Source organism: Panthera onca, chromosome B1 (genome assembly GCF_046562875.1).
Source record: "Panthera onca isolate mPanOnc1 chromosome B1, mPanOnc1 haplotype 2, whole genome shotgun sequence".
In the NCBI taxonomy this organism is placed as follows: domain Eukaryota; kingdom Metazoa; phylum Chordata; class Mammalia; order Carnivora; family Felidae; genus Panthera; species Panthera onca.
Genome location: NC_138342.1, coordinates 45,287,112 through 45,303,028, shown reverse-complemented (window position 1 = coordinate 45,303,028; position 15,917 = coordinate 45,287,112). Strand labels below are relative to the sequence as shown.

The window sequence follows — 15,917 nt, the reverse complement described above, 5'->3', positions numbered from 1 at the left end:
TTCCTTTCCCACCCACAACACCTAGTATGAAACTCTGTATGTAGTCAATGCTCGGCCAACGCTGAGTTGAACTGAATTGGTACTTAATTGTTTAAAATATAAACTTAGTTTAAGTGTCTTATACAGGAAAATCAGTAAACTATCAGTAAGCTTGTATCACTTGAAGAGGTTTCTAGATAAAATACAGACTTGAAGTTGTAAGAATAGTACCCCACATCCACACTCTTTCCTCCCCAATGTCTAATCCTCTGGACCCTTCTAATTTACCCCTTTGCTATTGCAAGCAACCTATCTGCATTTTGTCCCTCAAGTTTCTGCTGCTTAATTCAAGAGTTCCCAGCCTGAAGTTCTCAAATACTTAAGGGATCTACAAATACAATAATGGGAGTCCACAACCTTTAGAATATTTCAAAAGGTCAAATGGCATCCTACACTATCCACAGTCAGTATAGGCTACCTCAAATACCCAATTTGTTTCTGAATTATATCATCTCCATGTTACCTCATACTGATAGGAGACTCTAATTAATACTTACATCTGTCCTTAATTAAAAAAAATTAACAGGGGCACCTGGGTGGCTTGGTCGGTTAAGCGTCCGACTTCGGCTCAGGTCATGATCTCACGGTCCGTGAGTTCGAGCCCCGCGTCGGGCTCTGTGCTGACAGCTCAGAGCCTGGAGCCTGCTTCCGATTCTGTGTCTCCCTCTCTCTCTGACCCTCCCCCATTCATGCTCTGTCTCTCTCTGTCTCAAAAATAAATAAACGTTAAAAAAAAAATTAAAAAAAAAAATTAACAAATGTAGTTTGTTTTGTGAGCAATAACAAAAAAAATCTTTCAAAACATGAGATTATGGTCATGGATAAAGATAACTAAAAGGTACTCTGGTGGTAAAATTTTGGGGATCAGCTATATAATTGATAAGATGCAACCCCCAAGTCATGCCTTTTAATATCTAGAAACAATGAAGATACTGTCCATTGCCAGGAAAAAAAAAATCTACATCCATATTCAACAGAAGAAGGGCTTCATCATGTAAGCACTGCATAAGCCCTGCCGAGAGAGCCTGAGCCAGCTTTCCAGAAAGGGTGGCTAGGTGGAGGAAAAAGAAAGCCAGAGTTGCAGACAAAACATTTTATATACATTAATCTTTTAAAACAAGTTAGCTTCTGGCTTCCATCATCACTTCCAAGCCAAGTTTTCCCTCGCTACCTTTTTCTTCACTAGCTAAATAATGTTTTTTTAATGTGTCACTTTATAGACTAATGACAGTTTCCTAGTTTATTCCTATAGACACTTTAATTGGGTTGTTACTTCAATTGGAAATAATCTCATTAACATTTGCTTCTTCTGTGTGGAGGTCTGACTAACATCCGTCCTCTTCATTCACTTCTTGTGTATTATGTCACTACAGCTACATCTCTAACCTATCTCTTCATCTTAACACAGGCTTCCCCCATCTTTCATGTCTTACATTACCTCACAATGTCTAGTCATTGTCCTGTGCAGAAACAAAAGAAAGTGGTTGAAGGATTTTCACGTTTGAAGGCAGATTTTTTTTAAATGAGGATTACATTGCTGTCCCATGTCTTCATTGATTATTAGTCTCCTATGGCTTGCCAATAGCTCAGAAAGTTTTTGAAATCCTTACCTTGGGTGCAGAACAATAAATATACCTTAATCTAACAATAATTATGGAATTGATTACAGGTCTGAAGTGATTAATACAAACAATTTTCTCAGTCAAAATGCTCTTCTACATTTAACTATGTTGTTTATATTCAGAGAATATTTTCTTTCATAACAATCAGGCACATCATATTTGTTTAACAATAATCTTTTTAGACAATGGAGATATGATTAAGTAATAAAGATAGCACAATTTCCTTATAGGATCAAGCCAAATTAACCAGCCAAACAAAAGCAAGAAGTGGTATAACAACACGAACAAAAATATGTGTTTTAAGTATAAAAACTTATCGGGTATAAACTATTTCACTGTGTGTGTTTAGCCCCAGGAGAGTTTGCTTACCCAGCATACATTTATTTGAAGTAATGTGGTATGTTAAGTGGGCACTTGGTAATACTCAGTAAATGTTAGTTTTTCTACCAGCTCTTCTGAATTTCATTTTCTATCAGTAAAATCTATTTGATTATATTTGTCCTATCAACTTCTCAGGAGTCTTGTGAGAAAAGAAATTTTTTTAAATGCAAAGCATTACATAAAGATAAGGTGGTGGTATTTACTGCCTGGACGAGTTGAAGGGGAAATAAACCCCTAGAAAACACAGCAAATAAGAAATCCAAGAGTTGGGATACCTGGATGGCTCAGTCAGTTAAACATCCAACTCTTGGTTTCAGCTCAGGTCATGATCTCACTGTTTCATGGGTTTGAGCCCCATATTGGGCTCTGTGCTGTCAGCACAAAGCCTGGTTGGGATTCTCTCTCTCTCTCCCTCTCTCTCTGCCCCTCCCCCACTTGTGCTGTCTCTGTCTCTCTCAAAATAAATTAAAAAAAAAACTTTAAAAACCCAAAAGTCTAAATAATAACAATAAATGTAAATGTTAAGCAATAACAATAAATATGAATGATTTAACCCACTTATTAAAAGAATGGATACAAATAAAATTATTATTATTGACTTCTCATCTATATGAGCCACTGACATGAATCCTTGATATTTCTCTTTAATGATTCTACTCTGTTACTTCTTCTAGCTCCATCTTAGCCAAACAGAGTAAGCATTGATTGTTCAGGAGGTATCTACTTTCTGCACTCTATGTACACTTTCTTTTTTCTATTGATAAATTTCATTAGCTACTGTACTTGAAATAGAGGTGAGGGGATATTGGGATACATTGACCTGGAGCTTCACAAAATCTGTCACGAGATTGTCAATGCAGCATCCCAAGTCCCTTAAAGGTTCAGGCCTAACATGTAACATACACCTAGTATTTAGCAAACAAGTAAAACGCTGAGTGAATCTAAGGAGAGTTCTACATCTTCATCTTCTTCCCCCATCTCACTTCTTAACCACTTTAACCCTCTTGTTTCCTTTTTCTGTGGGAATTAGAAAAGGGCCTTATGACCAAGAAAAAGCACAGGAACCCCCAAGATAGGCTTTCCCTTCAGATGCCCCAGATTGAGTCTGCACCATCAGCTAGTTAGAGTCTGGGAGAATAGTAGTACACCTACAATCTTACCATTTCCTTGCAATGCCAAAGGGACCAGTATCTATAAGAAGAAAAGTAAAAGCAAACATTATATTCAATAAGAATCAAAGACATGATAAAGACAGCATCACAAATCAATACAAAAAGAGACTGTGAAAAATAACTATCTAGGGGAATGGCCAAATTAAATATGTCACAGCATGTACCAAAATAAACCACAAGTAAATCAAAGAGTTAAATACTTTTTTAAAAAGTTGAATTAGAGGACGCCTAGGTGGCTCAGTCGTTTAAGCGTCTGACTCTTGATTTTGGCTCAGGTCATGATCTCAGGTTTGTGGGATTGAGCCTCGTGCACTGTCAGTGCAAAGCCTGCTTGGGATTCTCTCTCTCCCTCTCTCTGCCCTTTCCCCTGCTCTCAAAAATAAACACTTTTTTTTTAAAGTTGAATTAGGGCAAAAGTAAGAGAATATCTACTTAATCACTGGATTTTAATCTCAGTTAAAGGCAACAAAAGATATAGAGGGAAAAGATAAATAGATTAAAATATTTAAAACTTAAAACTTCTGGGTGCCAAAAATTAAAACTTAAAGAGGAAATGAAAATATTTGGCAATAAGATGACAAAGGGTTATTAAAGTCTTAATACCTGAAGATTATAAAAGTGTAGATGAATATGAAAACACCAAGGTATGTGTCAAAAGTTGAATGGACAAAGGATAGAAACTGAATTAATATAGGAAGACATAAAAACATATATGAAGGCATAAAAACATATATAGATGTATTTGGTAAGACATAAATAAAAGAAAAAGTTCATGTTTACTTGTAATCAAAACAATGTAAGTAAAGGATGAGATTTTTTTTTTTTAACTATAAAATTAGCAAAAGAATTTTGCAAAGGATAATGAAATTAGAAGAGTAAGACAAAGGGTGCCTGGATGGCTAGGTCAGTTAAGTGTCTGACTCTCAATTTCAGGTCAGGTCATGATATTGCAGTTTTTGAGTTTGAGCCCCAGGTCAGGTTCTGCACTCCGTGCTGACAGTGTGGAGCCTGCTTGGAATCCTCTCTCTCCCCTTCTCTCTCCGCCCTTTCCCTGCTTATGTTTTTTTTTTCTCTCTCTCTCAAAATAAATATATTTATAAAAAAAAGAAGAGTAAAATGAGATGAGTATTTTTGTGTACTGCTGGTAGAAATCTAAACTAGTACACTTTACGAAAAATAATTTGGCAGTATAAGTCAGCAATGTTTATGTCCTTAATCTAATTCTACTTGTAGAAATGTACCCTAAAGAAATCATTCCAAGTGCAGGCAAAAATGGATGCACAAACGTGTTCATTGCATTATCAGTGGAAAATTGGGTCCACCTGAAATGTTCAAAACAGAAGAAATGGTAAAGCAAATTAAAAATCATGTTTAGTTTTTTTCTAAATGTGGGAAAATGTAGGCAATCACACATGCCAAGCTATGTAAAGGCCTTTTATAATAGGCCACAGAAGGGCAGATTGTTCCAGTTTCTTCTTGGAGTTTTTAATCATATCTGAGAATTCTGAAATATCATTTCCTACCCTCTGAAGTGTTTTGGGTAATGAAAAGTGAGTGTTCTCTGGCATCAAACATGACTCAAACCCCAGTTCTGTGACTCAGCTATACAACCTTGGATAAGTTACTTACCTTCTCTGAGACTCAGTATCCCTTCTCAGATAGGAGAGTAATAGGTATGTGTGTATAAAGAGTACTGACATATATGTAAAGTACTCTGCAAATAGTAGATGCATGGTAGTCCGAATTATTAGTTACTACTTTAATGTATCAAGGTAGGAGCAATACAGGAAACACAGCAACCAAGTATTGATTGGGCTCCCACTATGTGTAGCAGTGCTCAGAGAACAAAAATAAGCAGGACATGTTCACCTCTCAAGGAGTTTACAGCAGAGTAGGAGATAGGCTACAAACTTAAAAAAAGAAAAAAAAGTAAATGGAATTTTTGAATTGGGATTTTTTCTATTACTCTTTTTTTAATGTTTACTTATCTTGAGGGGGTAGGGAGGGGCAGAGAGATAGGGGGAAAGAATCCAAGCAGGCTCCACACTCAGTGCAGAGATGCACGTGGGGCTCGATCCCACAAACCGTGAGATCATGACCTGAGTTGAAATCAAGAGTCTGATGCTTAACCTACTAAGCCACCCAGAAGCCCCCTATTACTCTGCTTTTTAAGGCTAAACTGATTCAGACCTAAGGAAAAGGGAAGAGTAGCCCTACAAATACACCCCTTGTGCCCAGTCATGCTGTCCCTCATGACAGATGCAACGCTTGTCCCATGGACTTTTCACGTATCACCAAGCTTGGTTTTCAGCTTTATATACACAGGTCAGAAAGTCAGTATAACACTGAATAAATCTTAAAAAAAATTCTACAAATATTGATAATATGAATGAAAACACTTTTCCTATTGCCCTATCATGGTAGTTTCTCCCACAGGTAGAGACTGCACTCTAATTTTGGAAATACTTTTGATGTTATCTTACCAATTGGTGGAATAGAATAGCTCTCAGGTGGCTATTGTTAGCTAATGTCCCAAGCAAGGCAGTGTTACAATGGTTTCCAAACTAGAATCACCCTGGGATGTTTAAAAATTGTAGGGCCCAGGGGCACCTGAGTGGCTCAGTTGGTTAAGCATCGGACTTTGGATCAGGTCATGATCTCATGGTTCATAGGTTTGAGCCCTGCATTGGGCTCTGTGCTGATAGCTCGGAGCCTAGAGGCTGCTCTGGATTTTGGGTCTCCCTCTCTCTCTGCCCCTTTCCTGCTCACTTTGTCTCTCAAAAATAAATAAATGTTAAAAAAAAAAAATTGTAGGGCCTAGACCACACCCTAGACCAATTAAATCCACAATCTTTGGAGGTGGAACACAAGCACTGGTATTTTTCAAAGCAGACAAGTTTGGGCTCTACCACAATATTGTTTAATGAGTAAGGCTACTGGCTCTGGAATCAGACAGCCCAGAACCAAATCCTGACTCTCACCAGGAGAGAGAGGGAAAGCATTTCAGACAGGAGAAATGACAAGCATAAAGGCTGAGGTGGAATCAAGCAAAAGGCACAGTAGGACAGTTGGTCAGGGTGGCTAGAGAGAAGTGAGCAAAGGAGAGGACAGCACAATTTGTGGTTGGGCCAGATCCAATGAGCCCTGCCAGAGTTTGGAGCAAAATGATGAATAGCATCTCCCTCTAAGAGATAATCAGAACATTATGGCTGTTACACGCCTTAAATGTCTGTATTTTATTCTGTAACACACAAACCACATCACACACATTGCCACCTCCAGCTACAAATGGGATGGTCCAAGCCATTTAAAAGAGAAGGCTGCCATCTGCTGGGAGAGAGCATGACTAAATCTGTTCCCTGACGGCAGTGACGAGGCATTGTTCACTGTGAGTCCCATTGCAAGCACAAGTAAAGTATTCTGTAACATGACAAGGATGAAATATTAAAGTATAGCTGTTCTCCACTTTGTCCTCTACCCTGACTCCTAAGGAGCCCATGTTTGAGATGCTCAGCCTCTAGTCCTGGGTTGTACCAAATGGTGTACAAATGACCTACAAAGTAAAGGCAGGAAGCACATCTCAGAATAGATCCAGGGGGCACAGGAAGATAGGGTAAGAGAGAGTCAAGGTGGAGTTTGAGAGAAATAGGAAAGGTATTTTTGGAGATTAGCTGTCATGATGATTGGGACCTGGGAAGAGAAATGCTTCAAGAGCATTTTAGCAGGTTTTGCTCTTATGTATCCCTTCAAGATACTTCAGTAAGAGACCTACTTTATTTTTCAAGGCTTTTTGAAGTAAAATTTGTGCTTGTTTTGTGTACACTATTGTTTTGAAGATTGGTCTTGAAGCAGTCCATTTCTATTTTGGGTGTGACTATGTAAACAGTGGGATATTCTTTGATATGACATAATAAGCTATGTGATCCATTACTACTGTTCATTCTTCTTAATCCTCTCCTAGGCACAGCTCCCTAGCACTGTGCTCCCCACTGCCTTAGCTCTGGGTCATTGGGCAAGAAATAGGAGAGCGTGGGAAAGGGTTTTGGTTGAAGGTGGGAAGATAGAGGCAGGAAAAAGGGCAAGTCCTTCCATTTGGTTAAACTATGACAATGACGACAACAGAAACCAGGGACTTCTGTGCAAACTAGAGATCAAAACTAGCACTTTTGTGACACATTTTCTCAAATTTCAAATCTATTTTTCATGTTCATTTTTACCCAACTTCATCTATGTGAAGACAGCATTGGCAACTGGTAGCTGCTAAGAAAGCTGGATTTATAACCCACACAAGGGGCACCTGGGTGGCTTTATCAGTTAAGCGTCAGACTCTTGATTTCAACTCAGGTCATGATCTTGGGGTCATGAGCTTATGGTCGTGAGATCAAGCCCCACATTGGACTTTGTGCTGAGCGTGGAGCCTGCTTAAGATTTTTCTCTCTCCCTCTGCCCCCTCCCTGGCCCATGCTCTCTCTAAATAAAAATAAATAAATAAATAAATATAGATTAATTAATTAATTTTTAAAAAACTTTAAAAACACTTTATAACTCATACCAAACACCACAATAAATTCCAAATGGATCAAAAGATTTAAATGTTTTTTTTAAAGATTATAAAAGAAGACACATGGGTAATTCCTTCATAACCTGCAAGGGGAAGAAGGACTTTCTAAATATGATTCCATACAGAAGCTAAAAAAGAAATGACTGATAAATGTTATTATAAAAATATTTTATGGCAAAATAAAACAAAATAAAAATAAGCAAAGACAAAGAGACCATTAATAAACAGAAAAAATAGGTCATACATATCCCAGACGAAGGGCTAATCCTTCAAGTAAGAAAAATACCTAGCAACTCAAAAGGAAAATAGAATAGGCAAAGGACATGAAAAAATATATATATATATATAAAGATGCTTAATGTCATTCAGATGGTAAGATAAATGCAAATTAAAGCTTAATTGACATGCTAGTTTTTCATCAATTAGATTTTCAAAAAGCCAGCAGTTCAAACACACACTACAATGGTGAAGCTATAGAGAAAGAGACAATTCCATTGCTCGTGGGCATCAACTCCCATGGAGGGTGATTTTGTTAAACCAAAGTTCCAGATGTGTTTACCCTTCAGTGATCTCACTTCTGGAAATTTATTCTACAGATATAACTGCATGACATGTACTAAATGACATCACGTACAGGTTTATCTATTATAGCATTGCTTATAATAGCAACATCCTGGAAACAAACAAGGTGTTAAACTAGTAGTGGCACAACTATGTAACAAAACATGGGGCATCTGCTTTTCTTTTTCTTTTTTTTAATGAAAAAACTCTATATTTAGTTATATGGGAAGATACGCTGTCAAGTAAAGAGTGAAGAACAGTATGGCTTACGCTACCCTTTGATAAGAAAGGGGGAACACACACATAAGCTTGTACAGTATTTTCTTGAATTTATATAAAGATGCATAGAAATGAATAAAAGTGGTTACTTATAAAAGGGGAGAGGGGCGCCTGGGTGGCTCAGTCAGTTAAATGTCCAACTTCAACTCAGGTCATGATCTCGCAGTTTGTGAGTTCGAGCCCCGCATTGGGTTCTGTGCTGACAGCTCAGAGCCTGGAGCCTGCTTGGGATTCTGTGTCTCCTCCTCTCTCTGTCTCTCCTTCCCATGCTCATGCTCTCTCTCTGTCTTTCAATAATAAATAAACATTTAAAAAAATGATTAAAAAACTAAATAAACATTTTAAAAAAGGGAGAGAGGGAACAGAGTGGGAGGTAGACATTTCCTCGTAGTCTTCTATTGTTTTGGTTTTTTAATCATGTAAATATCTTACAAATTTCAAAATAGCTTTATATTAAAAAAAAAATTTACTCAATATGATTTCCCTCCATACCCCCTCACTTGCCTGAGATTCTTGCTTTTATTACTTCTCTAATCCCTTATAAATCCAAGTTAAGTACTCTGAGTTCTGTATGCTTGAGATTAAGTATTTAATCTCTATTTCAGCCTATTTTAGGTAAGTAGCTTAAATGAATACTTTGTTCCTATTTTTTTCTGAGCCTTTCTTCTCCATTAAAAATAGAAGTTGTATTGCCATTAAACTCAGAAAAATGAAGTATCCCGTAGGATACTCCAATCACTTTACTTTGTATGCTATACGGATGTGTTATTGTTATCAACATGTTCAGCCTTCCCAATCACACTGACAGCCCTTCAGGGACAGGATCCTTGTCTTACTCATCTACAACTCAGTGTCTACACCCTGAATATATTAAGTGCTCAATAAATTTTAACAGTGACACCCATGATTAGGTGATGATATATTAGTAAGATGATCGGCCCTATACTATAAATTTTTAAAATATGCACACAACCAAACTGCCATGTCTCAGTCATCTTTACACCCCCACAGGACACAAAGAGTGCTTTAGTAGATGCTCAGCAAATGTTTGTTTTTAAAGTTTATTTATTTGAGAAAAAGAGAGCAGGGAGGGGCAGAGAGAGAGAGAGAGAGAGAGAATCCCAAGAAGGGTCTGCACTGTCAGCACAGGGCCCAACGCAGGGCTCAAACTCACAAACGGTGAGATCATTACCTGAGCCAAAACCAAGAATCAGATGCTTAACCGAATTGAGTCACTCATGTACCCCAAATGTTTGTTGGAGGAAGAAATCTTATTGAGTGAACAGAAGCATGGTGACATGTTGGCTAAATATTGCCTAATATTTACGCTATTTTATGTAAATATTATGCAAATATGCTGGATGCTTATTTAGCTTTACTAAGGGAATTGATGTAAAGACTTAGAATTTTTAACAAGGAAAATCTAGAAAGCAATTGAGAAGATTGGGAGTTTTAAAACAGTATTTATTTTCTAAAGCAGAGTCTGAGAACTTTTGAGAGTCTCATCATCACACTAGTTCAGAGGGGGCTACTTTAGGCATCATGGACAGGGAAAGCCCTCTAAGAGCTAGGCTTTCTCACCTTTTAAATGTGGACTGGCAGAGAAAGACAAATACCATATGATTTCACTCATATGTGGAATTTAAGAAACATAACAAACAAACATGAGGAAAAACCAAGAACCAGACTCTTAACTATAGAGAACAAACTGATGGTGACCAGAGGGGAGGTGGGTGGGAGGATGGGTTAAATAGGTAATGGGGATTAAGGAGTGCCCTTGTGATAAGCACCAGGTGATGTAAGTGTTGAATCACTAAATTCTACACCTGAAACTAATATTTCACTTTGTTAACTAACTGGAATTTTTTTTAAAGATTTTTAAGGAAAACCTTTTAAGTAATCTCTACATCCAGTGTGGGGTTTGAACTCACAACCTGGAGATCAAGAGTTGCACGCTCCACTGACTGAGCCAGCTAGGTGCCCCATAACAAACTGGAATTTAAATATAAACTCGGCTGAAAAAAATTTTTAAGAAAAAGAAAAAACCCAACCAAAACAAAATAAAATAAAAATGTGGACTGGGATCTGAATAGGAATTAATCATGAGACAAAATTCTGAAACACAGTATCTTGGGAGACAAAACCACAAATATAGATTCTGAGGCCAGAGCAGGTATGGGATTGGCCTTTTAGAGAACAGAAAAGAAGCCGGTATGACTGGGGCAGAGTAAGCAGGAGGAAGAACAGAAGAAGGTGAGGTTAGGGGACCCATGGAACTCTAGAGACCCTTGCAAAGGTTTGGTTTATGCTAAGAGCAACAGGAAGCCACAGGCAGGATTATATAGCAAGGGTGGCATACTTATTTTATAAAATAGCATCCAGTTTGACTGAGCCAAAAAAAAAAATTACTATTTCTCCAACCCTTCTTCCTTCACCTTCAAATCCAGTGCCTCCAATGCAAGTTCAGAGGAAAAAGCCAAATGAAATGACCATGAGATGGGAGCAAGGAGGCCCACGTGGCTTGAGACTAGAGATGGTGTGGAGAGTGGTGGGACATTTGGTTGCGGAGGCAGGCAGGGTCCAGATCATGTGGGACCTTGCAGGCCTGCTAAGGACTTTAGATTACAAACTAAGTGAGATGAGAACCCCCCCTCTGGAGAGGTGAAAGCAGAAGACCTGCATATAATTTATGTTCTAAAGATCTGTGATTACTATATGAACAATAAACTGGGGGGGGGGGGTGGCAGGGGCGGGGGGCAGGCAGGATAGGACCAGAGTGGAAGCAAGAGTAAGCTGAAAGCTACTGTGGTAGACCAAGCAAGAGATGACAGTGGCTTACAAAGGCGGAAGCTTTAGATGTTAATAAATGGTCAGTTATGATATATCTTAAAATTGGGGTTTGCAAATGGGTTTGGAGGCTGAGTGTAAGAGAAAAACAGGTGTCAAGAATGACTCCAAGGTTTTTTATCCTAGCACCTGGATGAATGAGTGATGGTACCATTTGCTGAAAAGGGGAACGATAAAGAAAGAACAAGCTTGAGTGTGCAAGTAAGAGCTCAGTCATGGACACGTTCAATTTTACATGCCTACTAGATATTCAGGTACAGATATTAAATAGACAATGGTTATAAAACTTGGGAGCTCAAGGGAGAAATTTGAGAAGTTACCAGCATACAATTAAAGCCATGGAACTGATGACATAACCCAGGGAACCTAGAGGCTGGAAAGAGAAGGAGGATCTAGGAAAGAAAACGGAGTCGGGAACAATTGATGAGGTAGGATGACAATGAAGACAAATAAAGACTTCCAAGAAAGAGGGAGTGAATGTGTCAAATTAATAAGATGAGGATAAAGAATTAACCATTGATTCTGGCAAGGCAGAGGTCATTATGACCTCAACAAAAGCAACTTCAGCCAAATAGAGGAGATGAACATTTAAGTGGGTTCTCAAGAGAATGAGAAGAGAGTATATGGAGATAATGACTTATAGACAACTACTGTTTTTGAGGAATTTTTCCTCAACATGGGGTTAAGGGAGTTTGTTTTTTTTTTTTTTTAGACAGGAGTTATTGATGCATGTTCATGTGCTGCATGACCCAGTAGAGAGAATAAAATGATGCAGGAGAGAAGAGGGGCTAATTTTAGGAGCAAAGAGCTTAAAGTTAGATAAGATGCAATCCAACATACAGGTTGAGAGAATGGCCTTTAATAGGAATAAGGACAGTTTATCCATTTTTAACAGGAGAAAAGGTAGAGTATATATATGTACAGATGCTGGGAGTTTGGTAGATTCCATGCTGGAAAATAGATTGACAGGGGAAATGTAGTACGTTTGCACTGAGAGCCCATTTGAATTTCAAGGTTAATTTAAAATCAGTGAGGATAGTTGTTTTTCTCTTGTCATTGGTTTTCAAGTGCAGGCAAGAACTGGACTGAACTGGGCAAGAACGACAGAAGGAGAAGCAAGGGAGGTAAGGATATGTGCAAAGGAGTGATTCCACTGGTGGACCATGGACTATCAAGTTAAGTAAAGGGAGACAGAGGACAAAAGGTAGTGATATATATACAAAAGGTAGTGAATGGTTAATAGCATCAATAGGTTAGAGGACCTTTTGAAGTTGAAGAATTGATGGGGGGTACAAGGAGGAAGAGTGAGCTGGAAAGATATGATATGGTTAGAGATTAGAGTGCTTAATAAGGAAATTTTGGAAATGGCACAGCAATTGACATTACAAAGACTAGAGGAGTGGGTGCCTAAGATGGGATGAAGGACACCATCATTCAAAGTGAGGAGGTCAGGGGCACCTGGGTGGCTCAGTCGGTTGGGCATCCAACTTCGGCTCAGGTCATGATCTTGCAGTTCGTGAGTTTGAGCCCCGCGTCCGGCTCTGTGCTGACAGCTCAGGGCCTGGAGCCTGCTTCGGATTCTGTGTCTCCCTCTCTCTGACCCTCCCCCATTCATGCTCTGTCTCTCTCTGTCTCAAAAATAAATAAGTGTTAAAAAAAATTAAAAAAAAAAAAAAACAAAGCGAGGTCAAAGAACTGAGAAGCCAAGTGAATAATCCATGTGAATACTGAAATTTCATGCATGATAAGGTTGGCAGTGGAGAGAAAGCCAGTAAATTAGAGCAGTTTCAGTGGAGTGGAGGGAAAAGAAGCCTAACTAGGTGGGTTGAGGAGAGAATAATGGGTGGAGAAATGGAGTCAGTGAGTATAGACAACTTTTTGGACAAGTTTTGCAGTGAAGAACAGAAAAATGATGGCAATGGGGGGAAAAGGAGGGGTCTGAAGAGGACATGGGGTCAAGGGTTTTTTTTTTTTTAAGATGAAAGGTTCTAGAGTGTATGTTTATAGAGTATATGTGAGCATTCGTGGGACTGATTCATTAGAAATGGAGAAATTAATTCTGTAGGAGACAGGTGTGATTGTGGCAAGAACAAAGTTCTTCAGGAGACAAGAGTGGAATCCAAACCACAAATGGAAGACTTTGTTTTCATAGAAAAAGGCACATTTCTTCTCTGAAATATGGAAAAAGAATCTATAAGTATAGATTTGGGCAAGGCAATAGATTAGTGGTAAAAAAAAAAAAAAGAAATAAGAGAGCTCATGACTGATTGCTTCTATTTGCTCAATTAAGTGTAAGGCAGTCTTCACCTGTTTGGAGGCCAAAAGTATAACATTTGGAGGAAGGTAAAGAGGACAGTTAGTCACCTTCTCAGAGACTAGGAGAACTAACTTACTAGTGAATAAAGTGGGATTGCTAGAAGTATCAAATGATTGACTAAGATTTGTAGTCATGTTGAAATAAAAGCAATTATATGATTGTGTGACTTTGTACAGCAAGAGTCAGCTGCTCAGGTGTACGCAGAGGGTGGATGGTTAAGTTTAACCTGGGTTGGGGTTTTGCCAGGAGAAGTATGGTAGATAGCCAAAGAGTAAATGGAGTGGGGAAATAGGTGAGCCCCTGATAGACCATAGAATGGAAGCTGATAAAGAGGAGTCTAGGAGAACATGAGAGTAAAAGTGGTCAGCTGAGGGACTGGAAGCCCAGTTTGGACAAAGAATTGTTTTGGGTGGGGTCATCAAGGAGAGGTCATAAGTGAATCAATGGGGTTAGAGCAAGGGATGTTTATACCCAAGATCCGTCAGCTCTGCCACTTTGTGAACTTGGTGAGGACTATAAGCATTTAGTAAATGTACATTTTAAATTCCTCTGGAGTATTTTGTTACTACAACTTTAACCATGTAATAGCTAGCATTTATTGAGTACCACCATGTGCCAAACACTGACAAAAATATCCTCCCTTCAAGGATGCCATCCTCCCTTCAAGGATGCCATCCTTTAATTGGGGAGAAAGATAACGATGTAGTACAAAATCTTAAGTGCTATAATAGAAGTAATGTTTGAAGTGGCAACCCAGAGAAAATGCAGTGACTAACTGTAGTGGAGAATTAAGGGCTTCAAAGAGAAGTTACAATGAATAACCAAGGCTAGGAAGTCATCAGGTGAAGAGAGGAAGAGAGTGAAGAGATTCAGTTTCTCTTTACCAGAGTCTCAATTACTCATCAGATGACTGCAAAGCAGCAGGTAAACGACACAAAAATTACCTTCCTTTAAAACAGGTGAGCTCTTGCATGCAAACATCCACATTAGAACCCCGAGTTCTACATAGGGCGGGGTTGCTCAGTGTCTCTGGAAGGGCCCCAGCACCTACCGCTCAGGCAAGATAGCGGAATCCGTGGCGGGAATCTGGTCACCAGAGAAGGGGCGGTCACTACGGCGGCGCTGGGAAGCAACTCGGCTTTGTGGGGCTTGTGGGTCTCTCGGGAAGCAAAGGGCCCCCGGGGCTTACGGGATCCCAGGCGTTTACTGTGATTGCGCAGTGCATGGGGCTCGTAGGCTTCGTGGGGCTCTTGGGGCTCATAGAGTTCGTGGGGCTCGTAGGGTTCGTGGGGCTCTTGGGGCTCATAGAGTTCGGGGGGCTCGTAGGGTTCAGATGTCTCCTCGGACCCATAAAATTCAATGCCCCGGTCTCGCGTGGTCTGCCCGTTGGCCTCCCCCGGTTCCTCCTGCTCCTCGGGTTTCTCCTGCTCCTCGGGTTTCTCCGGCTCCTCGGGTTCCTCGGGTTCTTCGGGTTCTTCGGGTTCCTCCGGCTCCTCAAGCTTGTGCACGTCGAGGAGCCTGACTACAAAGGGCTTCGGATGGGCTTCGCGGGGAACGGCTACTTCTGTCGTGTCATGCCCATCCGAAAACGCTGATGAGCCTGAATGTTCTTGGTTCTCCATTGGCGCCCACCCTCTCGACCGGACACAGGCGCGCTGTTTGTCTTCTGAGCGACCCGAGGGACCTGGGGTGGGCGGTGCCCAAGCCCCGCCCCAGCCCGCCCAGCGCCCGGCCAGCCCCGCCCTGGGGCCCTCCCGGCAAGTTCTCCGGTTGCCAAGGGGACGCGCCTGCTCCAGGAGCCCACCTGCGCGCGCTAGCCGGCCGAGAGAAACCCGCGAGGTCCTGAGCCGCAGTTCCCGGTGTTACCGGCGAGGACTCCCGAGCGCTCTCGGTAGCTCTGTGTTACTTGCCGAGGCCTTGAGGCCGAACATACCAGCTTTCAGTGTAGTTACAGCAACGCTCAGGCAGCAGAGCCGGGTCCCTTTTCGGTTCAGAGGTTCTCTGGCGCCGGTTCTCCTTAGGCCTTTGTTCCCTAATCACGCTGGGAGGAGTAATAGTCTAAGGCCCTCGATCTCTAAGATTGATTTCCATCAGTGTCTAGTAAATGCACAACAATCATAATGTGGGTGTGGGAGATG

The 15,917-nt window shown here is 40.2% G+C and overlaps 1 protein-coding gene across 4 annotated transcripts in view; it reads right to left on the bottom strand.

Moving 5' to 3' along the window:
• The window catches only part of SPMAP2L (sperm microtubule associated protein 2 like), a 55,650-nt gene extending 40,141 nt beyond the window's left edge, over positions 1–15,509 (bottom strand). For 3 of the 4 annotated variants that reach the window (XM_060655739.3, XM_060655741.3, XM_060655742.3), the window contains exons 1-2: positions 14,831–15,508; positions 3,203–3,233 (exon numbers count right to left, since the gene is read on the bottom strand). In XM_060655739.3, the coding sequence (XP_060511722.1) occupies positions 3,203–3,233; positions 14,831–15,401 (602 nt within the window). In that variant the 5' untranslated portion in view covers positions 15,402–15,508. Of the gene's footprint in view, positions 1–3,202; positions 3,234–14,830 lie in introns of all 4 variants that reach the window. The other variant, XM_060655740.3, reaches the window with a different exon arrangement.
• Positions 15,510–15,917: the final 408 nt, after the last annotated feature.